Source organism: Rhipicephalus sanguineus, chromosome 2 (genome assembly GCF_013339695.2).
Source record: "Rhipicephalus sanguineus isolate Rsan-2018 chromosome 2, BIME_Rsan_1.4, whole genome shotgun sequence".
Classification (NCBI taxonomy): domain Eukaryota; kingdom Metazoa; phylum Arthropoda; class Arachnida; order Ixodida; family Ixodidae; genus Rhipicephalus; species Rhipicephalus sanguineus.
The window spans coordinates 55,616,003-55,643,062 of record NC_051177.1 but is presented as its reverse complement, the minus strand read 5'-3'; the positions used below and the strand labels follow the sequence as shown (position 1 = coordinate 55,643,062).

The following is a 27,060-nucleotide window of genomic DNA, read 5'->3' as shown; positions in this document are numbered from 1 at the left end:
CTCTCAACCTCTTCACAGCAAGCCAGTTAGAACAGAACGGAACAGATTGATACGACAAAGACGTTGTGGCGAAGGAGGGAAATGTTGTTGGCGGCTGGCGGATCTAGCCACGCAAAATGTGCAGATTGTTACCCCGCCCTGGCGCCTCCTTTCAGAATAACTTGGGAGACCTGGGCGTATTTCAAAAGCGCAGCGCTGTTTGCATACGTGACGTGAACATGCCACCCGCAGTGGTAGCTTCGCGGCTATGCTGTGGGCTGCTAAACTCGAGGTCGCGGTTTAGATTCCCGGCCACGGAGGCCGCATTTCGATGCTGGCGAAATGAAAAAAAAAAAAAAAAAAGACACCCGTGTACTCAGATTTAGGCGCAGCTAAAGAACTACAGGTGGTAAAAATTTGTTTGGAGTCCACCAATGCGGCGTGCTTCGCAATAATATGGCAGTTTTGACAGCTAAAATTCCAGAATTTCGGTTTCACCAAGATGCCGCATTTTTAGTAAAGTTGCGAGTCCTCGCAGGTATATATGTGTCAAGATTTCTACTGATGCGCAATTTTGTTGTGCTGCCAAAGTAGAAATCTCAAGTAAATCGATCGCAGAATTGTACGGTGCTTAGTCGACCCAAAAGCATCGACTAAGCCCCTTTTCAACACGCGACCTTCTCCCTTGTCCTGCACGCAATAGTGTCACGGTACGCGAGGTGCTTAAGGTTCACTTCTTTCTCTATATGCCCGAAGTAACTTTGTGCTCGAGAATTTTCTTTTGAATTAGTTGACATTCCGAAGCTTACAACGCTCAGATAAGTCAATTTCTGCGCTTTGTCTCCTTTATATTACGTCATTACGCTGAAACTATGAAGAAGAATCGTTGCTATCTCCAAGAAAGGGGAAGGTAAGGGGGAGGTGGGGGGAAGAAAGCAACAACGCGACTCGCTCAAAAAATAAACTATTGTCAGTGATGTTCCAGCTGTTCTCTGAAACTTCTTATCCGCTTCTGCTTGTGTACCGACCGAAAGGAACGACACGCAATATCGTGGCAAATGTTCAGAAGCACAAAACTACTTTGGAGACCAATATAAACATCGTAGAAATAACATTTTAAAAAATGCGAACACAGACATATGGTGCTCAATGTACTGCAAGGGCTAAGCACCGGCTAAGCACATTTACACGTCGGTAATCATGTAAGCAACAGTGCCGGGATTCAAAATAGGAACAAATTTTCTGAGAATTATAAAAAGAGAATGAAAAAGAAGCAAACAAGGGAGGAATAACCACGGTTTAGCCGGCTTGCTATTCTAACCAAGAAGAATGAAAATGACATTTCAGCGCATTCGCATGTGTAGAAATACGCACGCTTAGAGGCAGCCGCACGACATGGCATCTTTTTTTCAAGGGTTGATTTTTATTAAGTAAATTTGAGGTTCCTTGCCTCTGCAGCCTGTTCTATTTGTAACACGCGAAATTAGATTTCAGAAACATCAGAACTATTCTCATAGATTTTCAATAAAGGGCGCCCGAACTCATGGTTCCCGTTGTTTTTGCTGTGCCGGTTGTTGGATGTCTAACTGCCACAGTTTCTGACATGCACATAACTTTAGATTAAAAAAGACACTGACTAAACTAACAAGAGCAAGGCATGGAAACACTTCTACGCAACAACGCGCATTCCTCTGGGGAAAGTTGGCATGCATTACATATGCAAAAAAAAAAAACGCTTTTCATATAACGTATGGCTATGACTATGAAATGATTATGAATCGATTATCAATAAATAAACTCGCTGGTTCGCAATGAATAGGTCGCGGTGTGCTTTTAGAAGAGCTCAGTCTTCCTGTGGCTTTATGCGTACAAATTATCGATCTGTTTTCTTAGCAAATTTTATTATGTGCTAGTAAGCTCAGTTGACCAGGCTTTTATAGCATACCTGCATTTGACTGAAACTATTGGACTAAGTTTTTTGTTATGTCTGGTTCTTTTGTTCCTTTCAGGTGGCGATCCAGTCTTGATGCCGACTTGCTTGGCAAGTCTGTTTTGGCATGCTGCACTGGGCACCACAGCTGGTCCCGCTCTTCTTCACAACAACTTTGCTGCCTTCGGTGATGAGCTTCACAATGTGAGGTTCCTCTTATACAAGTAGTCAGCAAGGTCACTTTCTGTGGGTATTTGACAGTTAAACTCCTTCTACCAAAATAGCAGAGAGACAAAGACATTGAAGAGCCAGAAAGAGAGAGAAAGAGCGTGTGAGACAGCCTTTTTTTTCTGTACTCGCGCGTATGGTCGAATAGTTCCTTTTTGTATACATTACGAAGTAGTGTTAAGGCGCTGCTTTCAGAGAAGATGGGTAAATGGCAAAGCATGCTGCCGTGTCCATAACAGTTGCTGTTGGGAAGAGAACGTAGTCTACCACCTGATGTAGCGAACAATGATCTGGGAGTTTATTACAGACAGTAGGACTACATGCTGTGGATGTCCCCGGCTAAGTGGCGCGTGGGACGAGGTCTCGTAGCTTCTTATATACCACTCTATAGGTGGCGTAGTCAGCGGCCATGGTTGCTCGATGACGCTTTCGGATTACTCTAAGAGTGGCCAGACATGAAAGCTACTGGAAGCATAAAAACCGCACTGAGCTTGTATTTGCCGCGCACTTTCGGGGACCTTTTTTATTGAAATAAAAAAAGTAAATGAAGGAGTTGATGGCGACGGCTGCCACTTTCTACTTGGTTGTTAGGATATAAGAAAAATCAAGAAAGATAACGAATGCGTATGCATATGTACAGTCCTGCATTTGTTGGGTTTAAAAGTTTGGGCCCTTGAGTGAGAAACTCCGAAAACGAAAGCTGAGCTTCACCAGACGACATTGACGGGAAAATAGCATAGCGCATTTTATGCTTTCTCTGTGCTTTCTTTTTATGCTTTCTCTTTTATGCTTTCTGGTGGTCCGAAACAAAATCACCGTGAAAGTCGCGAGATTTGAGTACAGTCTTTGAAGACAATTATTCACAAAGGTTCTTAAGAATGGACGACGACAAGACGAAAATGAAACACTTACAGCACGGGCACCAACTACGAACTGGTACCAACCGCTGAAGTTACAAATGACCTCTAACTGAACAAAGAGGCCAATTAAGGTGTACCAATACAAAATAATCAATGCTTACAAGGGTTTGTATGCTGTGTTGTTGTATACATGTGCTTTCTTCTGGCTCTTATGTCTTTGCCCAGTCGTCGTTTCTTGGATGCATGTATGTCTATTTTTTTCGAGGCATTTACTGTTACTTTAGCTGCAAGTTTTGCTGAAGCTGTGTTTTGCTTGGTGGGAGGTTAGGGTAGGGGTTGCTGGACTTATGTGCTCGGGTGAAACCAAGACTGATGAGAGATGGGTGTCTTTTTTCGTCTTAGGGCTTACAACATCGGCAGGTCCAATAAACAAAACAACAAGAATGTGTCGTTACTGCTGGACAGCCTCTTGCAAGGTTACAACCACCATGTTAGACCTGGAAGAGTCGGTGAGCTTTTCATTGCAATACTGATTTATTGATTGAGTAAAACTTTATTGCTCAAGACTGGTACCGAATCGCAAGGGCAATATTTTACATATGTGAAGTGTCTGAAAATGCAACACCTGATCACTTGTGTTCTAATGATAGGAGATTGAGAGCAATGAGAGTGAAGCTAGCAACATGGATGCGACGAATTTTCACAGGATACTTACCGATGGAGTCTGCAGATGCTGCACGAATACGGTTTTGGTACTTGCACTGAAATAAGTGTAGAACTAGATTATCTAACCTTCGCTGATAACCCGACCGTTCTTGTGTTGCTCAAACCTTTCTTTATCGATATGATAAGAAGGAAAATTATGACACGGTGGGAAACATGCAGTGTAGCAAGAATGTCTAGTACGCATGCTTTCGAAGAGGAGCGAGACCGTAGCAGTAAATGCGCAGACGATGATGCAACGGAACAGTCGAACCAACACAATATTACGACGAAACACTCAAAGCAACAGTTTGAACAAGACTTTAGTTACTACGACATACAGATGTAGCGAACATTCATAATTTTGGTAATGCATCGGCTGCCACTGCCATATTTCACCAAATATTTCATCGTAGTTTATTACATAACTAATCCATCAATCCTTCACGGTAAGTGTCATCGCGCATTGATCGCAGCTATGAAGTTGCGACCCCTTTCTGTAAGATCTCTGCTTCCTGCCACTCATTCTTTTCAATGATTTCTGAAGAGTGGGAACTTTCCAAACAGTACCTTAACTAACAGTAACAAATAGTTACAGCTTTCACGTTACCGTTTGTCTGTTAGTACATAGTGCTTTTGTTTTTACCTCCGCCGTCTTATTTCTGGATTTGCACTTCTTTTTTTAGTGTTTGTGTTTTTTCATTGTTTGATGTATTTCTGGTTTGAATGTTTAGATGTTATTTTTTCCTTTAGTGTGCTGTACTATAACCACTTTCTGTAAAATGCTTCAGCCCTGAGGGTGCAATGAAATTAAACGTCTACTCTACTTGTACTTGCCTCATCCTCGGGCTAGTGTACAGCGACCGCAAATATTACGGCAAAGAGCCATCGCTTCACCTTTAGATTACTTTTATGGGAGCAGCATCGCTAACGTTTCTAGCCTTCCGTCCCCATAGGAGCTACTTCGCGTCCTGTATGCCATTGCTTCTTTGACCACTAAGATTTGTTTTCTTCTGACTGTAAAGAAAGCAACCTTTATGTCAGGCTTTTAGGACAGTTCATCGCTCCAAATGCGTAACTCCCTCCGCATTTGACCAAAGCTCACACGCCTTACATTTCTCCTCCCGCTTTAGCCTCACACCAAGAATGCTTACAGGCTGCGCGGTGTCTCTCGGGGCAGTTACTCGGAACTGGCGCGGTGGGAGGCCTTCCAGGGCGGTTACTGGAAAGGCAACAGTGGTATAAACGACCCGGGAAGTATAAGGAAGGGCATAGAGGAGCCTGCGGGAGCGGTCATATTTCTCTACTTGACAAATACCGTACGCGTCCGGACGTCCCCGGCGGCGTTGGTCATTTCGATGAGAAAAGCATTTCACACACACACACACACACACAACAACAAAAAAAAAAAGCGTACCTGGAAAAGAGTTGAGCCGTAAATTATTGCCCCGCAACAGTGGTGTGATAGTCTGGGCTAGTGTGCCAGTGCTGATAGCTACGCCAGGACGTTTGTTGGGGATAGAAAAAAATATATAAAAAAGACTCAAGTATTAAAAGCGAAAGGAGGCGACCACTTGGATGATTCTTCAGTATTCTCAGCAATAGTGTGAGTGGAAAAAAAAAATGTTGCATAAGGAAATAAAGCGGGAAGGGGGGGGGGGGAGGGCATCCCGGTGACAAGACGGCTAGCATTAAAGTGCCATTAAAGAAACACTGTTGGTTGAAAAATGCTTTCCTCGTGTCGATAGTTGAAACTTTTTAGCCCGACCATTTCTGGATCGGCGTTCCTGAGACAGGGGGATCTATACTTAGGCGAAATCGCGTTAAACGCGGTGGGCATCCAAAATCAGGGTTTCCCTATTTATTCAACACATTATTGGCGTCATCTCCAGAGGGTCGGGGAAAAAAGAGGAAGCCGATCTTGGGAACAGCTGCCGCCGAATAAACGTCGTCAGATCGAAGCCTCGAAAGGAGCCCATCCTGCCGATTATGGAACGCCTTCCGTAACGTCCATTCTCGCCTTCATTCTGCACGATTCTTGCGTCGTTGCGTAAGCGACGCGTTGGCGCTGGATATCTCTCAAATCGTATGCGGTCCGGAATATTGTAGTCGCAAGTGCAAACAATTTCTTGGCTGCACGTGTAGAAGAAACGTTTCAGAAGAACGAGATTTCTTGTAGTCGGGCATTTTGCGTACACGAAGAGAGGGTTGCAACCCGTTGTCGAATAATTTACCTTACTTTCGCTGTCTGCTTTTGTCTCAGCTGAGGTCTGTTATACAACGAGGAATTTCTGTATTGCTAATGACATTTCCAGAACGGCACCGTTTTAAACTGGAGTTCTTACGGTTTGGCATAAAACATCGCAATGCTGAATGTTATACCGGTGTCACACGGGAACCTATTATCGCTACTGAAAATGCACAGTGTCTTCCTTTAAACGAACGTACGCCCACAGGTACACACACACGCATCCGCACTTACGTACTATAGAGAAAGGAAATGCGCAAGAAAGTGCCGCCAATACGAACGAACAATATAGTGGTTGTCGGTAGGCAATACGCGAAAAAAATGACGCGTAAGATGGTTTTAAATAAGGGTTGAGATATTCAGTGTTACTTGTTTTGGAATGCTTGTTTCGCGTGCGCATTGTCGCTTCTTAACGAGACAAATGTAATGTCATGCTTTCATGGAACATTGCATGTATGTATAACTTGATCTATGATGGCTTTAAAGAATTGCGTTCCACGTGTTGCAAAGTTATCCCTGACGAACGTAAGTCTCCTTATGGGTGATTCCACGAGAGATCGAACATGCCTGTCCGGTCGCATTTTTTGTTTTGCCTGGGTTTTTTATATGTTGTGCGGGCACATTCAAAGTGCACGGAACTGAAAATTTTATTTCCAAGAAACGCTCCCAGCGCACCAAAAAAATATTTGAAGGTGGCGGCGCGTGCCTCCTGTTTTTGCTCACTGCAGTGTTTTCGGATTTCACGGCCGAATTTAGCGCGAACTATAAATGATGTGTCGAAAATTTCTTTTGCTGGATTTAATACGCATTACTGTGAATTACATCCATGCTTTTTTTATGCCGTCCTCAAAAAGAAGAAAATGTGAAAAAATGGCAAACACGGCCGAAATCAAAAAAGGGTCCTAAGTTTGAGGTGCCTTGGCGCCTTTACTATTTCAAACAGAAACTTGAAAACAGTGTCAACTATAGAAAAGAGCTTTTGCAACATTTGTGCAGAAGATCATTTTCCTAGGCGCAGCGCAAAAAAAGAAAAAAATAGTTAAAGAAGCGAGTTTTTTCAAAAAAGTACATTTTCAAAAAATAAAATAAAAAAAACTCCGGTCTCAATTTTGACGGCAATTTTTTATCGAAGAGCGCTTACGTCAATGAACACACGGTTTTAATATCATATGTCCTCATTTGCTTTGTTTACGCGATATAACTGGCCAAAGTGACCCTTGCTGTGAGTGCTCACTTCAGTGCGACTGATGGTTGTTAATAGCTTGCATTGTGCGTAAATCACAGTTTTAATTATTCTGCTGCAGCAAAACCTTGCTCTGGTGGCTTATCGTCACGAAAAATGTGTTCTCAGATTTTATTTGGTTCTACCGTGTGCGAAAGTGGGCTGCTGCCGCCCTCTAAAGGGTGATTCCACGAGAGATCGAACATGCCTGTCCGGTCGATATTTTTGTTTTGCCTGGGTTTTTTATATGTTATGTGGGCACATTCAAAGTGCACGGAACCCAAAATTTTATTTCCAAGAAATGCTCCCAGCGTGCCAAAAAAGTATTTGAAGGTGGCGGCGCAGACCTCCTGTTTTTGTTCACTGCAATGTTTTGGGATTTCACGGCTGAATTTAACGCGAACTATAAACGATGTGTCGAAAATTTTCTTGTTGGTTTTAATACGCATTACAGTGAATTACATCCATGATTTTTTCCAAGTATTTCAACGAGCCTTTGCAACATTTATGCGGAAGATCGTTTTCCTACAGGCAGCGCGATATAAGGAGAAAATAGTTAAAGAAGCGAGTTTTTTTTTCAATAAAGTACATTTTCAAAAAATAAAACTCAGGCCTCAATTTTGACATTTTTTTGTCGAAGAGCGCTTACGTCAGTGAAAACACCGTGTTAATATGTATGTCCTCATTTGCTTTGTTCACGAGATTTAACGGGCCAAAATTACCCTTGCTGTGTGTGCTCACTTCAGTGCGATCGATAGTTGTCATCAGCTTGCATTGCACTTAAATCTAGTTTTAATTATTTTCCTGTAGTAAAACCTTGCTCTGGTGTCTTGTCGTCAAGAAAAATGCATTCTCAAACTTTAACTGTGTCTAGCGGATGTGGGGGTGGGCTGCTGCCGCTCTCTAAAGGCCGAACGCGTACGCAATTTGCAGCTTACAACGTCAACTTACCCGAAAGTATTCGTTAATCAGAAGCACACGAGACACCACGAACACATGGTTTAGGTCACTTTGTCAAAACTCTCCTTGCACACAGGATAAAGCATTTGTATGCAGCGAAGGCCAGCTTAATCTGTAACTAAATGCCACAATCAGCAGGCGCGCTGTTATGCAGTTGTTTTCTCACTGCCAGCTTGCTTCCCTTCCATTACGTGCATTGTACGCTCTAACCATCTTCCCCATTCGACGCACACTGTGCCTAGACAACATTTGTAAAAAAGTTAGCTCAATGATTTCCGAGCCGTTTATTTCACTTCCCGCTATCACATGTTTTCGGCGTCGCAGATAACGTCTTCCTGTATCATCTCGACCGTTACCTCAGCGTTTCAGCAGCCAGGAAACGTGCGGTGCGGCATGATTAAGCCGTGAGTGGCCGAAGCTGCCCAATTTATGATGTTTTGTTGCCACTTTACTAAAGTGCTTTCCCACGTCGAGGACAGCAAAGGTCATTGGTGGCACCAGGCGGACATTACCCTTAGTTTTGACAATGAGTGCGGCCTACAAATTAAATATTACAGCCCAAAGCGCTTAGACACCCTTAGTCATAAAATGTTAAACCGTAAGCAGTTCTGGAAAGGCATTCATGACAGCTGCGCAGATGTGAGATAATTTATGCGGCGCCGTTCAGTATAAACGTTTCGGCTTGCTCTAGCTGTTCACTACACGCGATGCGCGCGGCCCATGGCTACGTCCGATTGTTCTGTGCCGGTTATTTACGCGTTCACAAAAAGAAGATTGCTGAGGAAAACGTTTTCGTTGCGCAAATTTTTTTTCTTCGCTCTTTTTGTTGTTGCCTACCGCCAGAAGCTACTGTCAGGCTGAGGATCTTCGCGACACCTGCGAGGTCTGCTTGCATTGCTTTAGGCTACTCAAGGAAAACCTGTCTACATCTAACCGCGATGAGGTAGACCAGGCATTCCTTCAGGAAGAAGAAGCGATTGATATCTTGTACAGGCACGCCCATCTTTCCTCTGATGATTGTAGGCGAGGTTGTAGGTTGCAAACTGTTTACACGTGAGCCATTTAGAGGGCGGCAGCAGCCCACTTTTGCACACGCTAGACACAAATAAAATCTGAGAACACATTTTTCTTGACGAAAAGCCACCAGAGCAAGGTTTTTCTGCAGCAGAACAAATAAAACTGCGATTTACGCACAATGCAAGCTATTAACAACCATCAGTCACACTGAAGTGAGCACTCACAGCAAGGGTCATTTTGGCCAGTTATATCTCGTAAACAAAGCAAATGAGGACATATGATATTAAAACCGTGTGTTCATTGACATAAGCGCTCTTCGATAAAAAATTGCCGTCAAAATTGAGACCGGAGTTTTTTTTATTTTATTTTTTGAAAATGTACTTTTTTGAAAAAACTCGCTTCTTTAACAATTTTTTTCTTTTTTTGCGCTGCCCGTAGGAAAATGATCTTCTGCACAAATGTTGCAAAAGCTCTTTTCTATAGTTGACACTGTTTTCAAGTTTCTGTTTGAAATAGTAAAGTGCCAAGGCGCCTCAAACTTAGGACCCTTTTTTGATTTCGGCCGTGTTTGCCATTTTTTCACATTTTCTTCTTTTTGAGGACGGCATAAAAAAAGCATGGATGTAATTCACAGTAATGCGTGTTAAAACCAGCAAAAGAAATTTTCGACACATCACTCATAGTTCGCGCTAAATTCGGCCGCGAAATCCGAAAACACTGCAGTGAGCAAAAACAGGAGGCACGCGCCGCCACCTTCAAATATTTTTTTGGCGCGCTGGGAGCGTTTCTTGGAAATAAAATTTTCAGTTCCGTGCACTTTGAATGTGCCCACACAACATATAAAAAACCCAGGCAAAACAAAAATGCGACCGGACAGGCATGTTCGATCTCTCGTGGAATCACCCTTATGACGTCTTTGGCTCCAGGGTCGCTTCTTGTTCCACCATTGATAGTCACTTCCATCTCCAGGTGAACTTCTGTTTTGTTAGAGTTAAGAAATGTGGGGTTCAGCGATTCACGCTTAAAAAGCCAAAATTTAGGGCATTCTGAGTGATGTAGTCACAGCACCTTACGCTTACTTCATTGTGTGTTTTGCTGATTTTCTTTTTTAGACACGCCAACGGACGTGTATATTGATATCGAAGTGCGAAGCATGGGACCAGTGTCTGAAGTTGATATGGTGAGATGCACTCAGTAGTGATTGTTTCATGCTCGATTACAAAAAATAATAAAGAAAATACAATCGTAATTGTTTTCGAATGCTGCTTAAGAAGGCTTGAGAGTAACAGGCAAAACACAATATAATTGTTGGGGTTTAACTTCCCAAAACCACGATATGATTATGAGGGACGCCGTAGTGGAGGACTCCAGAAATTTCGACCACCTGGGGTTCTATAACATGCACCTAAATCTAAGTACACGGGCCTGAAGAATTTTATCCTCCACTGAAAATGCGGCCACTGCGGCCGGGATTTGATCACGCGACCTTCGGGTCAGCAGTCGAGCACCATAACCACTAGACCGCAATGGCGGGTGACAAAACACAACGTATCATTCAACCTTCACAAGGGCATCATGACAAAAGCTTCAAACAAAATAAAGTAAGTCTTTAAGAATGTGAACGAAGCTTCGTTGAGGCTTGTTTCGAAACTGTAAAAAGAGTCTTTAGACAGAAGAGTAACATGGTACCCGTGAAGTTTATATGAAGTCACAGCAGCAAGAAATCAGCTGTGCGCAGCGTTTTGTGCTGTTGACCAGTATTCAAAACTAGCACATGGGCATTCCGTTCACCCTCTTGCGTTGGGAGTTCGAGCTCACCTTTGAAGCAGTTGTGTATACCTCTGCACATGGTCCCAAAGCTTCCTTTAATGATTTGATTGTTTTACTCCGGCTTCCTTTCAGACGTACTCGATGGATTGTTATTTTCGGCAAAGTTGGATGGACCGCCGACTGGCTTTTCGCGGGTCCATGCCGTCTATGACCCTGTCCATATCCATGCTGCAGAAAATATGGCGACCAGATACGTCGTTCTTGAATGGCAAGCACTCCTACCTGCACACCATCACTCAGCCCAACAAATTTGTCCGACTAGCCCAGGACGGCACTGTGCTATACTCATCAAGGTACATGCAGATAGATAGATAGATAGATAGATAGATAGATAGATAGATAGATAGATAGATAGATAGATAGATAGATAGATAGATAGATAGATAGATAGATAGATAGATAGATAGATAGATAGATAGATAGATAGATAGATAGATAGATAGATAGATAGATAGATAGATAGATAGATCGTTCAACGATGGTTGAGAAAGCTGGGAAAGCTTTCTCTTAGGGGTGCGCGAATAGTGAAATTTAGAGCCGAATCGAATACGAATCGAATAGTGATCATACATATAGAATATTATTCGAATAGTTATGAATAGTAAGGATGCCATTTTCAAGACAGGCCAAGAATTCTGCAAGTTCTTATTTAAAAAAAAGTATTCACAAACTTTAACAAAGTAACATTACCGTTTCATTTAACTAACAGAAGATACCACAATTATATAAACTGAGGTAAGCTCGTATACTGTAGCGACTAGAGCCTTCAAGGTATTTTTTAACTGTAGGGTACACGCAGCAGTTACTTTAATATTCGAGGTGGTACTTTGGCACTAGCTTTTAAGTCACGCTAAGACCTAAAATTTAAATAATTGTTCATGAATGAACATCACGGATCTCATGATAATGATAGTTGATTGAGGACACATTTGCTTCGGCGACATTAGAGTTTAGAGCAAAAATTCCTTCATCCGGGAATGAGTAAAACCTTCGATACTCCAGCAAAAGCTTGACCGGCATGAATCTTGGTAGTTCATCAAATAAAGCAGCAAAAGCTAACCTTCACTCTTCCAACTTGTTTTTCATTTGGGCTTCTCTCGTCGGAGCTGATTATTCGAAAATTATTCGAAAAATATTCGGTAGTTCGAATATGCGCTATTCGATTCGAGTACCGAATTGAATCGAACGCTCTTCTATTCGTTATTCTAAATTTTCGAATATTCGCACACGGCGACTTTCTCCACTCTTAAATGTGAGTGATGCTTCCCGTACTTAGTGGGAGCAGCACTCTTCGGCTCAATATCTACATAAAGCGGTGGTAAAGTTTGAATATGAGTACTTTTAGGCGGAATGTACAGAGGCGCTAGTGCACTGATATGCAAGGCGCCTGAATGGTTAAACACTTACAAAGTCACTATGTTTCAAGAGTGAGCTTTCCGAAGCTTTTTACTAAGTTCGCGTTCCTAGCGGCAGTTCCTCTCGAATTATGAATTGCAGGGCAAGAACAAGCATTGAGAAACTTATCGAAGGATGCCAAATCACTAAGAGTGAAGGAACGATGGAAAGAGTGGTTTTTTCAAGCTGGCTCTAACGACATACAAAGCTCAAACGCCTAATGCTTAGGTTTCAAGAAAGACGCTTTGACATTTGTAAAGTGGGCGTTTTCCATAGCCTCCCTTTTCTGCCACTAAGTAAACACATAAGGGTAAAAGTGGTGAATAAGTGTTCGCGCCGGCACATGTGTCTTGCTTGCAGGGACATGCATCTTTTAAGAACGTCTCTAAAAACGGGTGCAAGTGAGCGCTCGGTTTCGAAAAGACAAAGCTTAATGACGCATTAACGCCTTTGTTATAGTTTCAGAACAGAAACATTGCTGCCTCTTGTCCTCATTGGCAGCCAAAGCCTGAAGACGAAGCTTCTGGATCTAGTCGTAAATCTTATACCACGACACGTGGTTACGCAAAGCTTTGAAGTCTGGAGTCAGCGTATACTCTGCCGGCGCGGCGAAATGGAATGAGTGGCAGTGATTTTCTGGCAGCCGTAAAGATTCCTCGTATCTTCATACAATCACGCATATTTTTTCCTTTCCAGATAGATGATCTGTCTTGGGCCGTAATGAACGGCACGTGGCGTTGATTGCAAATGTGTCGTGGAGACACGACTTTGAGCGCCGTTTCATCAAAACGCCGGAAACACACGAAGAAGGAGATGCAGAATATGACCTCCATCCCCTATTAAATTCTTGTTTTTTTGTGCCTGGCTTTCTCGCTCTTTTTAAATAATTGTTAAATTACTCATGCAAATTCTTCGAAGCCGTGTACGCGTGCCGCAAGATGACCTCTTTTGATTTAACCAGGTTTTTTTTTCTTTTTTGCTCGCCAGTACGCTCCCGTCTTGTAGGCACTTTGTGTAAGGCTGATGACGTGTATATAACTTAAGGAAGTGAAACATTCTAAATGTAGTGTTCCTGAATTATATCGTTTAAAGGCTGACTGTGAGTGCGAGCTGTCCTATGAACTTGGAGAAATTTCCCATGGACACTCAACGTTGCCCTCTTCGCATCGGAAGCTGTGAGTACACGAAATGCATTAATTGTGGGCCAATTTGTTATAATGTGTGTCCGCGACCGCGTTGTTACAGATTCACACTGCTGGTTTTAGCTCGTTATAAGTAAGGAGAAGCTGGAAAAACTAAATATAAAATCGAGTAGTCAATATTCTTCGAATGCATCCTTCGAATGATAACTTTCGTGAAATGTCAGCCTGTAAAAAAAAAAGGAGTGATCTTGCGAATGATGACGAAAGAAAAGAAGTATATCTTATACATTAAAATGATGCCGCAAGCAGACATTAATTTCTTGATTGTTTCTTAAAGGATTCCTAGCCAAGTAATCAGAATATCGCAACATTCCGCGAGAATTAAAACACGCCCCAAAATAGCTGCAAAAGTAGTTGGGATGTTCTTTACGTGCTCTTTTCGTTATTCATACGCTGTTTATTGTACACTTGCTTTTTTTTCAATAGCTGGGTATCCTGCAAAAGAGGTGATGTTTCGCTGGAATCCGAAGCGTCGTGTGGTGATTGCGTCGGATATGAAACTGAACCAATTCGACCTCGTCCGAACTCCAACTGATAATCAAAGCGACTTTTCCAGGAAAGGTAAGAAGTGGCTCATAGCGAGACCGGGGAAGTCGGGATGTTCGCAGAAAAAAAGAAGGAACTGGTCATCCGGTTACGATCTATTCATAGTTCTAAAACTTTAGTGTTAGTCCTAATGTATTTATATTTTTTAATAAAGGTATTCAAGGGTAGGTTGATTTCAGTGTGCTGCGCCGGCTGCTAGCTTCTGTTCTCTGACATGGCATTCTTCCTCGTAGTATTCTTATCGAATAAAAATAACTATTAAGAAAAGAACACATCGCCACTCACATTGCGAGTGCCACACCATAAATGTTCCTACAACAAGATTTTTCATGCAGCGCAAATAATCGTGCAACAGAAATGTTTACACAAAAGAAAAGTTCGCATAACAGAAATATTCACAGGCGGAAAATGCGCACAAATTCTAAAGGTGAACCGGAATACCCGCTATTTGTTGTCTGGTCTAGTGTCTCAGCGGAATTCTTGAACGCCCCGAGAATTACGCTGTTGCTCATGCTTCGATGAGTTGTAAGTTTTTTCTGATAGCAATGGCACCAAGCTTTTCCTGACGATAACGGCCGTCTATTTTTTGAGTTCCTATAAGTGGTTACGCGCAACGAATTACCTGCGCAAGAAAAAAAAAGTATGACATCGCAGAAAACATAACCACTGGGGGTGCGCTGTGGCGGCCGCATTTCGGTGAGGGCGAAATGCAAAGAACACCCGATTTTGCATAGAGTACACGTTAATAATAATTATTTGGGTTTAACGTCCCAAAACAAAGATATGATTGAGAGACACCGTAGTGGAGGGCTCCGGGAATTTCGACCACCTGGGGTTCTCTAACGTGCACCTGAATCTAAGTACGCTGGCCTCAAGCATTTTCGCCTCCATCGAAAATGCGGCCGCCGCGGCCGGGATTCGATCCCGCGACCTGCGGGTCAGCAGTTGAGCACCACAACCACTTGGCTTAGAGTACACGTCCAAGTGCATGTTAAAGAACCCCAGGTGGCCGAAATTAAAACGGGGTCCCTCACTTCGGCGTGCCTCTTAATGGCATCTTGGTTTCGGCACGTAAAGCCTTGGCAATTATTGTTAATTAACACAACCACTGGGTCATTATGAGCTGGATCACGCGTTTGTAGCGCTTTTTATTTTGCGCAGTAAAGTTTTATATTTCGTGCACAATATATTCTCTTGAGAGCAGAGCTGAGTTCATATCGACACGCGCCTTCGCGAAGGCCCAACAAGACTTGCGCCTTGTCACAGCAGTCGTAACAGTCGTAACAGTCGCAACAGTCGTAACAGGCAAAAACACATAAACCACGTGTCCGTTTCTATCACCCGCTGAAGCTTGACTAAATGTAGACTAAACTGCTACTGTCCATTTTGGCAAAAAGAAGAAATGCACGACTGCTTTTCAGGTGTCACGCCGATACCAGCGCGTGCGGACAATGGCTGGCTTTGAAGCAACAGTCGTGTATTCTTTTTGCTTCCTCTGACAGAAGCCTTCAGCTGTCGTTCCGTGCTCTCAATAGGACACCATAAGGAAGCTGTCAGAAAAAAAAAGTGTTGACATCTGGTCTCGAGAAATTAAAAATAAGAACACTGTACTTTTTTAACTGTCGACTGTTACAAAAGTAAAAAAAGCAAGGAAAAAGAAAAAAAAAATGCCATTGTCTGACTTCAGCACACGTCAGATATTCGAAAAAGAAAACTGAAGCCTAACGTCGGCTGTCAGCTTCTCGTCTTTGTGAAATACCTTGTCCTCGCGAATAGAACCACGTGATAAAGACGCTGAACGTATTTATTTATTTATTTATTTATTTATTTATTTATTTATTTATTTATTTATTTATTCGCATACTTCAGCCCAGGGTTAAAGGGATAGAGGCTTAGTGTTTGGGAAAAAAAGAATAGGGAAAGGCCAATCGCCCAGTGTGGGTATGAGCAATGAGTAGAGGCACATCACCATCATCATCAGCTAAGCTCCTGCACGTCGCTGTGCAATACGAATTTTAGTTAAGTCGCCTTTCCCCGCGACTTGCTGGTTTTCGCAGAAGGACCGTTCGCCATGCTCTTGGTGAGCTTCCAGCTGAAGCGTCACATGGGTTACTTCCTGATCGAGGTGTACGCACCCTGTACCTTGCTGGTGGTGCTCTCCTGGGTGTCCTTCTGGATCAACCGAGAGGCCACAGCCGATAGGATTGCTCTTGGTAAACTTTGCAAAAAGTTTTTATTGTGATAGCATTTATATGGACAGTCTCGGCTCATTTTTGCCGTCGCCGTCGTCATGCACCTTATATATATATATATATATATATATATATATATATATATATATATATATATAGAAAAGCCACGAAGAAATGTAATTCAGAAATACTTTCCGACGCGCGGAATCGAACGGCCGACCTCTCGCTCCGAAACGCGCGGAGTTAGACGGCTAAGCCACGGAGAGCAGCGTCTTTCAGTGTGCTAACGGCGAGCTGTTTATATACACCATTTACTTCAGCGTGCTTTCTTACTCACCAGCGAGATGGCGCGATGTGCGCGCCGGGCGCTGGGCGTGCTTTAAAGGTCGTCGCTCCGCTCTTGCGGACGCCAAGGCTCTTCGTCCTACAGGGCATGGTCGCCTTCGTGCGCGTATCTCAAGGAAAGAAGGGGGCGGGGGTGGAGCGGGGGGTTGTATGTCTTGTGCTTTCTCCGCGATGTCCGCTCTGAAGTCACAGAGCGTACGAATGTCACTTCGCTCGCTGCAGCGGCCACGTTTGCGAAAGGAGCGCGCTGTTCAAACAGAAATAAGTAACAACTGCGACATTTAGTTCGCGCTCGTCCTGTGTGTACCTGTTCGTTCGTTTCGTGCGTCCTGCTTTATGTTTCAGCAGTGCGCTTCAAGTATCGAGCTGTGACGCATGATAGTTCGCGCTCGTCCTGTGTGTGTTCTTTTCGTGCGTCCTTTGGGCTCGAGCGAATCGCTGGCAATTTCGAGCTGCTTTCCGTTCTTCGCGTTACATTCCAATTTGTTGCTATCGCAATCATTGCTTCGCCGTTGCGGCGAAGCTGTGACTTTTTTTTTTTCAAATTAGTCACACGTTGCCTGACGAGGTGACGAATTTGTCACACGAAAATGCATGATGAGGTTTTGTGCCTTCATCATGCACTTTATTTCTCAACTCAAGGATTCGAGTTGGTTGGTAATCCATACTCAATAATCCTGTGCACAATATCATTTACACAAGAGTCCGTGTTTGTTGCCGTTTCTTGTCTAGAAGATTTGGCGCTTAGTATTATAGAGCGTTTATTTCTCGTCAATAGATGGACACATTAAAGTGTATTCGTGACACTAGAAGACAGTTATCGAGGCCAGAAGTGAACTTCGGGTTTATTTAGAGTGACTACATTCGATTTCGATTTGCATAATCTATTAGCTTACTTTGAAAAATGTCTGTTGAAACATTTCTTGCATGTCGTCAACAGAAGACATCGCAGCTGAAGGCGACGAAGGCAATGCTGAGGTTTTTAAGAGAGACGAACTTGGATAAGCGGCTGTGACCGAAATGTCGAGTACCACGCAAGAGTGACCGACTGTGACTGACTGTGTGTGTGCTGTGTCATGTGCTATCTTTCTCTCTCACTTTCCTCTCTATCTTTAAATCTCCCCCACCCTGGTTCCATGTGTAGGGTAGTAAAACAGGTTTTTCTAAACTGATTAACCTCACTGCCTTTCCTTTTCTAATATTTCTTCTCTCTTGACAATTACCTTCGCTGTTTTTGTGCAGACAGTCTGTACAAACTCAGTGATGAAAAATAACTACGTCTCTGAGGTTCTACGCTTCGCATAACATCTAAGTTCCGAACTTTCTCCCCCTTGAAAAGGAAGATGTGAAAGGACGACTTGAAATTACAGCTTCTATGCTATGAGCAAAATGAATCAATACAAACAACGAAGTGATGAAGAAATCTTACGAAACGCCTGCGCTGTGGTTCGCTATTAAGCTTACGTGCCTGGATCTCTTGACAGATGAAATCGAAATTTGTTAACGACGCTTTTTAACAACTACGGAAGAAAAATGCCGTGGGGCTTTTGTACGAAACTGAGCACAGTTATTTAGGATGGAGGAACGACTGCCTAAAATATTTAAAACAGAACAACATGCGCAAGCTAAGCGTAACTAGTATTCCTGCAAAGATTAAGCCACTTTGGCTGACTAGCCTGAAATAGAGAACGTCCCGTTGAAGCGTTTCGACAGGTATTTAAAAAAAGAAAAAAAAAGCGATCGGGAAAGGAAATACACGCAGCTCAAAGAAATGCTTCATAACGTGCCAAAATTCTATTCATTTGCATTGGAAGCAAAGCACAGATAAATTAAACATAGAACAAATTCATGAGAGTGATTCACAACTCACCTAGTGGGAAATTCCTTGTTGTTAAAGGAATTTAATTAACGTTTTCAAAGAAATATCGTGATGTGTTGCGTGGTGCGCCGTCTACGTTGTTATCCTGAAACGGAAGGAATTTTTAGCTGCGGTAGCTGACAGCTTGAAATTGCTTGTTTCGCAAATCTTGTTACAACGACGCTTGATTACCCGTGATTCTTTTATAACTTATTTTACGCTTGTACTTCGTAACAGGTGTGACCACTATACTCACGATGACGTTCCTCGCACTGGAAAGCCGGAACGATTTGCCAAAAGTTCCTTACTGCACTGCCCTGGACTACTATGTGGCCATTGGCTTTGGTTTTGTCTTCGCCACCATTGTCGAATTCGCTATCGTCCATTATTTCACCAAGGTAAGAGTGCGTGGCAGAAATACTCATTGAGTATGCCGAAACTATGTCAAAAGTAATAGTAGTAGTAAAAAAACTTCATGTGTTTTTTGCTTGTTAAGTCCCAGAGGACAATTTATAGTGAAAAAATTTGCAGTGGCTTAGCTCGGCTATGCCAGGATATACGTAGCGTTAGCAAAGGTTCAGCTGATTATTCTGAGCTTTCCAGATTTCCGCAGCACGTTTAGCGTTCCTCTGTTCATTCTTCTTACGCTGAAGCGCTAATTGCCAGGCAACTACTTCGGGATCCGATGACATAAGCTTCTCGGCTCTTCTGCGCTGTTGAGCAGCATTTGCGCTCTCCTTCTCCATGGCGTTACCCACCTGCAAACGCTAGCAAACGCCAGTCAGAGGCGCTATCTAGCGGCACCAGCGCACTGTCAGACGGCGACTGCACAGCGAAGGCGAATACACCATCTCCCGCTAAAGGAGACCATGAGTAGATGCGAAGCCGGAGCACTTGCACGATCGCGTTCTGTTGGCGTTCGTTGGGCATGCTACCGAGCTCGCGCCGTGGAACGCGAAGAGCGACGTTACGCGCGTCGTATCTTCCATCTAGCCTGGCCGTTAATTCTCACAGGGCGAGCGGGGAACGCGGTCGACAGGCGGGCGAGAGGGGGGCAGCGTAGGAGAGGAGAGAGAAGGGGAGGGGACGCGCATGCGCTCGAGCTCATCGCGGCGTTGCGCAGGAGAGAATTTCGGCATGTCTAGCCCGCGTTTCAGAGGAAGAGTGGAAAGGGGGAGGGGAGAGGGGTATGGGAGAGAGGGAGAGGGAAAGTGGAAAGAGGGAAAATTGAGAGGGGAAGGGGAGAGGGAAAGTGGAGAGGGTGAGTGGAGAGGAGGTGTGTGGAGAGGGTATGCGCATGCGCAGTAAGGGTGGTCACGCCGCACACCACCACCGGATCGAGCTCCGCCTTCAGATACTTCGCATCTAATAGCTGCGCGCCGCCATGGCTACGACGTCACCCCTCTCGAATGCGCAGAGCAGCAGCGGCGAGTCGCGCGCGCATGCGCAGCACGGCTCATGATGACCCCCCCGAAACCTGCTCTGGCTAGGCAAGTGTAGCTAACGCTACAAAACGGCTGTCACGTCTGAGATGTAGTCCTAGCTTTTGATTTCTCACTGTCATTCTATTGCTTCACAATTTTGACGCGTGTGCAGTTCCAGAGCGTCTAGCTAAAATTTTTTATCGTGAGCTTTATAGAGACACGCTCCCGTCTTTAACAGCCGATGAATTTGTGCGATAAAGACAGTGAGAAACGGGAAAAACTCACAGGGTACCTAATGAATTCGCCTAAGACGACTTGAAGGCGAGAGCAGGGGCGTAGCCACGTTAGGGCACACCGGGCCCTTGCCCCCCCCCCCCCGAAATTTTTTTTTGCCATAGCATACAGAGCAGAAAATGACACTCGACCACATCTGCCTGCTCGTCCCCACTACAGATCAAGGAGGTGCCCTCCCCGAAAAATATTTCTGCCTACGCCCCTGGGCGAGAGCCATCCGGTGTGGCTCTTGTACAGTGCACTTTATATCACGCGAACGAGGCTTTTAGATGCGAGACATTTTAAGCTCGGGACAGTGTCCGTTCTGCGGCGTCCGCACCCATACTGCGCATGCGCCAACTCGCGTGAGCGCGAGGAGGTGACGTGAGTGGTGCCTCCGCTTCGTTTCTCCTCTCCCGTTTCTCTCTTTCCGCCACAGCTGTGCACCCGTATATAATGCGACGCGCGCCCGCTCCCGTTGCACTCTCCTTCGCAACGGCGCTATGGACGCTCGCGAAGCTGAACGTAAACAGCAACGCCGGCAAGCGTTGCACTCTTCTTTGCAACGGCGTTATGGACGCTCGCGAAGCTGAACGTATACGGCCACGCCGGCAAGCGAATCTCGAAGCTGCGAGGCTGCGAAAGCGAGCGTTCGCTGTGCTTCCGTCATTCTCTCTCAGTGCAACGGTGTGTGAAACGCCGTGAACAACGTCAACGTCGGCGCTAGTTGCAGCGGTAGCGCCACCGCCGTGGAGCAGAGGAAGGCTCGAGAAGCCGAACGTAAACGTCAGCGTCGGCAATCGGTAATTCAAACGCCTCGACAATCACAGAAGTCACATAAGAGAAACGGAAACTCGATGCGTACCCCCCGCGATGCTTTCGCACCCCACCATGGTTGCCCGTAGGGGGAGAAGATGCGTAATTTTTCGTTTTAATTTTTTTAGTCGTGTGAACGCCTCAACGACGAAATGAACATGCAGTCCGCGTGGATCGAGGTGTGCGGATGGTCCCGAGTCTTTTTGCGCGACATGCCAGCTTTTCGCTAAGGTCACGTTTGCGTGAGACATATAAGGCTTTCACCTCAATAACTAAATGGCGCAGCCACACACTACCAAATGAATTAACTGCTTCCAGTGGTGCCACCCTGTAGCAATGTTCGAGAAGACAGGACGGCTCTTTAAAGAAAACAGCAGAAGTGTATGGAGAGTGCTCCTACGTGACGGTGTGTTGAAAAAAAGTACATTTTAGATGCGAAGTATCTTAAGGCCGAGCTCAATCCGTTGGTGGTGGTGTGCGGCGTGACCACCCTTACTGCGCATGCGCATGCCCTCTCCACACACCTCCTCTCCACTCACCCTCTCCACTTTCCCTCTCCCCTTCCCCTCTCCATTTTCCCTCTTTCCACTTTCCCTCTCCCTCTCTCCCATACCCCTCTCCCCTCCCCCTTTCCACTCTTCCTCTGAAACGCGGGCTAGACATGCCGAAATTCTCTCCTGCGCAACGCCGCGATGAGCTCGAGCGCATGCGCGTCCCCTCCCCTTCTCTCTCCTCTCCTACGCTGCCCCCCTCTCGCCCGCCTGTCGACCGCGTTCCCCGCTCGCCCTGTGAGAATTAACGGCCAGGCTAGATGGAAGATACGACGCGCGTAGCGTCCCTCTTCGCGTTCCACGACGCGAGGTCGGTAGCATGCCCAACGAACGCCAACGGAACGCGATCGTGCAAGTGCTCCGGCTTCGCATCGCCTCATGGTCCCCTTTAGCGGGAGATGGTGTAATTTTATTGAATACGGAAACCACTTGATATTTACTGTCTATAAGCCCTTCGCGTTCTGTTTTAAATTAGTTCCCGGATAGTTACTGCATCGGAACACACACGTTGTAGCTGCGGTCACGAAACAAAACAAGCCAGATGTAAATTGATAGGCTACCTAAGTTCACAAACACTTACAGACGATAACTGTTCATCGCAGATTAACAAGAGGTCTTATAACGATAAGTTTTATCCGTATACTAGGAGTTTTGGCTGACTTGCCATTACTCTTGAAAGTGCTCCTTGATGACGTCCCGCTTGTCAAAACGCGGAAATATCTCACAATCAAACGTGATTGCGTGAACGCTCACTGACGCGCTGTCGCAGGTTGGAAGCGGGGAGTTTTATTACTGCCCGGAGATGGAAGCCGAGCGACTGAGAGCATCATCGGAAGAAAGCTGTGGCGAAGAGAGCGGTAGCGACGAGCAGCAGCCCTTAGAATCGGTGACCTACCGGGAGGCTGGAGACCACTGCCAGAGGTTGCACTCTAAGAAGATGATCTCGTTACCTAGCAACGTAAGTGTAGTTGCGTCATGGGTTAGGTAAGAAATAGTGCCACAGTTGCGGAAAAATGAAAAGAAAGAAGATGGATCATGAATATCACTTACAATGTGGACTTTTATGCACGAAACTTTGTGATTCATGTACGGTTTGCATATGTCGTGTTATATATATAGTGTCATACTCTGTGCCATATTTTGTGACATCCCCCTTTTCTTCTTTTTTGTTGTGCTGCTAAGCGACCAGGAGTAGCCGATGTCGCCCTAATGGCGCCAACATGTCCTACTAATCGCGTCAATAAAATAAAACACCTGAAATTTTTTCATGAAATGTTGTTGCGGGTCATACACAAGTGGGCAGCGCGTTTTTTCCAACATTAGACCTTTATAAAGCGTTTGCTTCTTACTCAATAGTCACTTTACTATTTTGAAGCACACAGACTACTAAGGCGATGTAACAACGGCACACACGCCACAAAAAAGCTCCAGCTTGCTCCAGCTTTTTGTATGACATGTGTCCCATTTTGAAGTCGTTTCCTGCCTCGCTTGTGTAGTACAAAACAACATACTTATCCGTTGCAATGCCTAACCAACTTACCCCAATTGCAACGTTACTTTTTACAGCGATGTGTACACCGGCTAGAAAGGGCATTTATCCAACCATGACCCAAGAACGCTGAGGACATTCATAATCTAGAGGAGCCTCTATTCTTTTGTGACTTTGAAGGAAAGGGCAGCAGTAAACCATTACAGTATATATAAGGCACCGTACACTGACCAGAGGGAGCTGCGTTGCTCGCACTGGCCCGTCCCAAGTTCGCTGGCATTGGTCGTTAGGGGCACGCAGAAAACAGACGCGCGAACGCGTCCCCCGTGTATCCCGGCCGCAGTCCGCCCACTCATTCAGAGAGGGAGACGCGCACATCGCGTTCCATTTTGAGCAACCCCGTCTCATTATTGCGTTTTTTGTCCGCTAGGTTTTGCGTTCTGGCGTTGCAGTCGCACTGGAAAACTCGACTGTACGGTGCCTATAGGCGCGCCGCTGCATTAAAAACCGAAGCATTGTTGTACATGACGGTATCGCGAAATGGTCTGTTTTTCGGTATTGTTTTCTGTTTCTTTGTCTAAGTGCTAGTGCTTATTTCATCTGTAGGACATAATGTAACGTGGTCCGACGCCTTGCTGCAGATGAGTGCTTCTAGCTGAGACGCAGTGACATTTCGCTATGCGCCGATCGAGCGTGGTCGCGGTGTATAAGAGGACAGAGCCGGAACGCGTGGCCTTCCGGAATCTGTATGCGAGGCGACAGCTGTCCCACGCATGTTATGCAGTGCTTTCCTTGTGCGAGCTGTCTGTCCTTGCTTTGTCGTGGCAGAATGGACGCGACCACACAATGCACTGCCATTTGGTTTTCCTGACGCACGTTGATAAAAGGATAGGGCAAAGACGGACTATACGTCTCGACCATCTGCCGCTGTGTGTGCACTGATTCAGTGCCGATACCTTAATGCGCCATGGCTGTATCCCGGGCGACGCCGGGAGGCAACCATGGTTACTCACTCACTGAGTAACCACGGCTCAGTGGGCGAGATCGCAGTCACTGTGCTTGTACAGCCTGCAGAGCGCGAAGATTTGTCTTGCGAGTGTAGGTCAGTACAGGCAGACTATATTTCAAAAACCTGAGAAAGAGTGCTCTGTACAATTCCAACGTTAAAAAAAAAGAAGAAAGCGAGCAAGAAAGGGGCAGGCAGGGGAGTGAATGGCACCGCTTTATCCTTTTGTTTTTATATCTCGCCGCTTCAACTCGCCACCGGGGTGCACGACATGTGATCAACTATTCTATATGCCAAGGCACGGCCACCTGGATCGGGGCACACCGCCGCGCGCCCCGATCCAGGTGGCCGTGGCCAAGGTGTCGATCGTAGATACTTTAGCTCGTGTAAGGAGTATTCAGGCCGGCGGATTGTGCTGGTATTCATCTGCACGCGAGATCAGATGTCGAGAAATGAGTCAACGGCGTGAAGGAAGGTCTACTTGAAGCGCTATGAGGTGTTATTTTGAAAGGGCACAATGTAGCCATCCGCCGAAAGGTTGACAGATGCGTGCACGTCCACCAAGCTGGCCGAAACTGACGATCCACTGGAGCAGGTTTTCAGGACATATCGATGAAGCGACAGAAACCTGCGCTCGACAGGTGAGACACGCAGGAGCGCACGGTGTGTCAGCAGTCAGACAGGGTCGGGCAGTTTCTACGGCGTCAACACACGAGGGTTCGTCATCATCACCATTTGCGTGTGACAGATTGCCGAGTTTTGCTTCACAGTCTGCGACAAGGTGCCAGCAGTTCCGCAATTTGTTTCGTTTTTTTTTCTCCGTGCACATTCGGTAACTGCAATGGGCAAAATCTGCTCTCTTTGGGATAGGTTCAATTCGATGGCTGGCACTGAGAGACTGGAAGCCGCGCGTTTATGGCTACTCTATCACAGCTGTATTTCGTAACGCCCTTTGCGCGATTCTGCCTAAATTAGCCTCGGAATATATATCGCGAGCGCAACTTCCGTCAGCGTCTATCATTATTTCTTTAGGAATTATGCCCGTAAACATTAATGGCAAGGCTGGCAGTTGGACAAAAATGCATAAACGCATGCTTTCAAAAAATGTAATACAAGCTGGTATCATCACTATACTGATGGCGCGCGTTTACCTCAGCAGATAGATCTAACGCAGCGGGTAATTTGAATAAAGATATCGAGAACACTGACTAAACACAGTCTCGTGATGCCGCCAAAATGGACGCCGATATTTCTATTTGTCTACGCCAGTATCCCTACACTTATGTTTCGAAATTAACAGTCACCAAGAAAGCACTTCTGAATTTAGAGACACTCGTTCCGTTGAAATAGTGTCGTTTGTTTAGTGCTGTAGTGCTTTTTGTGTAGATTGTGTACCAGTCGGCGCACTGTGTATACCACATAATTCACCATACTCATCTTGAGTAGCATTTTAGGCGTGCCTCCAAGCAAGCATCTCCAACATTCATTAAGTGGCCCGTCCCTCCCTCCCTCCCTCCCTCCCTCCCTCCCTCCCTCCCTCCCTCCCTCCCTCCCTCCCTCCGTCGATGACATAACACTTCACTATATACGGTAACGGTAAAACGTGCACGTGATGCTAAAGCTTTGCAGCGCTTCTCGCTCATCGTTCCGCCCGTTAAGTAAACGGCGTCGTCTCGACACATTTTGCAGGCTATCTATTGCACCGACGCCGAGCGATCGGAAGCCACCGTGGCCTTCATCGGATCGCCCGGCTCTACGCCTCCCGGAGAGGACGCAGTGGCGGCAGGTTCGGTCAACGGCCATCTGGAAGCCCCCGCAGATCAGTCGGCGTGTCCCGCGCGGCACGGGACTGTGAGGCACGGCTTGAGACAAGGCAGCAGGAGAAGCGTGAGGCGGCGGGACTATCGTCGTCAGAAGAGGCCCTCGCTGATGGCGCGGCGCCGAATGTCCAGCCAGATCCAGGAACTTTGGATCAACAGCGTCAGCAAGGTCGACAGGGTCTCCAGGGTGGTCTTCCCGCTCGCGTTCATTGTGGTCAACACGGTGTACTGGCTCACCTATTTCCGGGAAGACGACGACAGCTGATGGCGTCGTGTACGCGTGCGCGTTGCCATGACCGGGCTTACACACTCGCACAGGTCGGACAGTGGGCGTCAACTAGCGTGTCCACTGATGCGCCTGATCATCGTGTACACTTTCTGCGCATTCTAGCTAGTTGTTTATCAGAAGGTAAGACGATAATTCGTGCGAAGTGTTACGCAGAGTAAGGTTATCCTTCATTTTCGCGGGGTCATAACACGGCTGTTTGAAAGCATTAGCATGCCGGGAAGAAAGGATTGACACTTTAAAAATAAGCATATGCACATCAAAAGCGCTAAAGGACACCCAAGATCACCGAAGACACTGTTGCGAAGTTACAGACAAAATCAGATCATATTACTGGCTTGCAAAAGTCCTCGCAGCGTGCCTAAGGGATAGCGTATGGAGATTGCCCGTGCCATACTGTTGGTACCGAGAGTCATCTGATGTGGTGGCCGATCGCGAACATTCATTAGCTCATATTAGGTAAGCCATAGATGCATCTCATGAGAGCTGTGCTTTGTACGAAATGAGAGTATTTACTATAGACTGCCCGGTTATAACGAGATTTGTGCCGGTTAGGTATTTTAACGACCTCAGAGTGTCACCTTTGATGTTGCAAAAACAGTATTCCGCAAAAACATGACGTAGTTTGGTCCAAGCGTGCAACGATACAATAAGTAATAGAGGTTATAAACAGCACGTTCCTCTCTTCAGCAATTCTAATTTCTGTTTGCCTCCTCGAAACGCCTCATTGTACACTGAGTCCCAACACCCGAAAGCGAACCCACAATCTGGGGTCATATTTCGTCACAATAGTTTCCATAATACCTTCATCTACGCCATTCGTTATCGCAGCTGGCGATAAGCCACGCCTTTGTTATTGCCGATTTCAGCCATTCGGCTGG

General features: G+C 45.5%; 1 protein-coding gene across 1 annotated transcript; it reads left to right on the top strand.

Annotated features, from left to right (window-relative positions):
* The first annotated feature begins 1,993 nt into the window (after positions 1–1,993).
* On the top strand, positions 1,994–27,060 carry LOC119382985 (gamma-aminobutyric acid receptor alpha-like). The gene is made up of 10 exons (XM_037650931.2): positions 1,994–2,113; positions 3,400–3,506; positions 10,259–10,326; positions 11,049–11,269; positions 13,464–13,546; positions 14,000–14,134; positions 16,177–16,332; positions 18,752–18,912; positions 22,348–22,536; positions 25,763–27,060. The coding sequence occupies exons 1-10, from the start codon at positions 2,037–2,039 to the stop codon at positions 26,156–26,158; spliced, it is 1,593 nt and encodes a 530-aa protein (XP_037506859.2). The 5' UTR covers positions 1,994–2,036; the 3' UTR covers positions 26,159–27,060.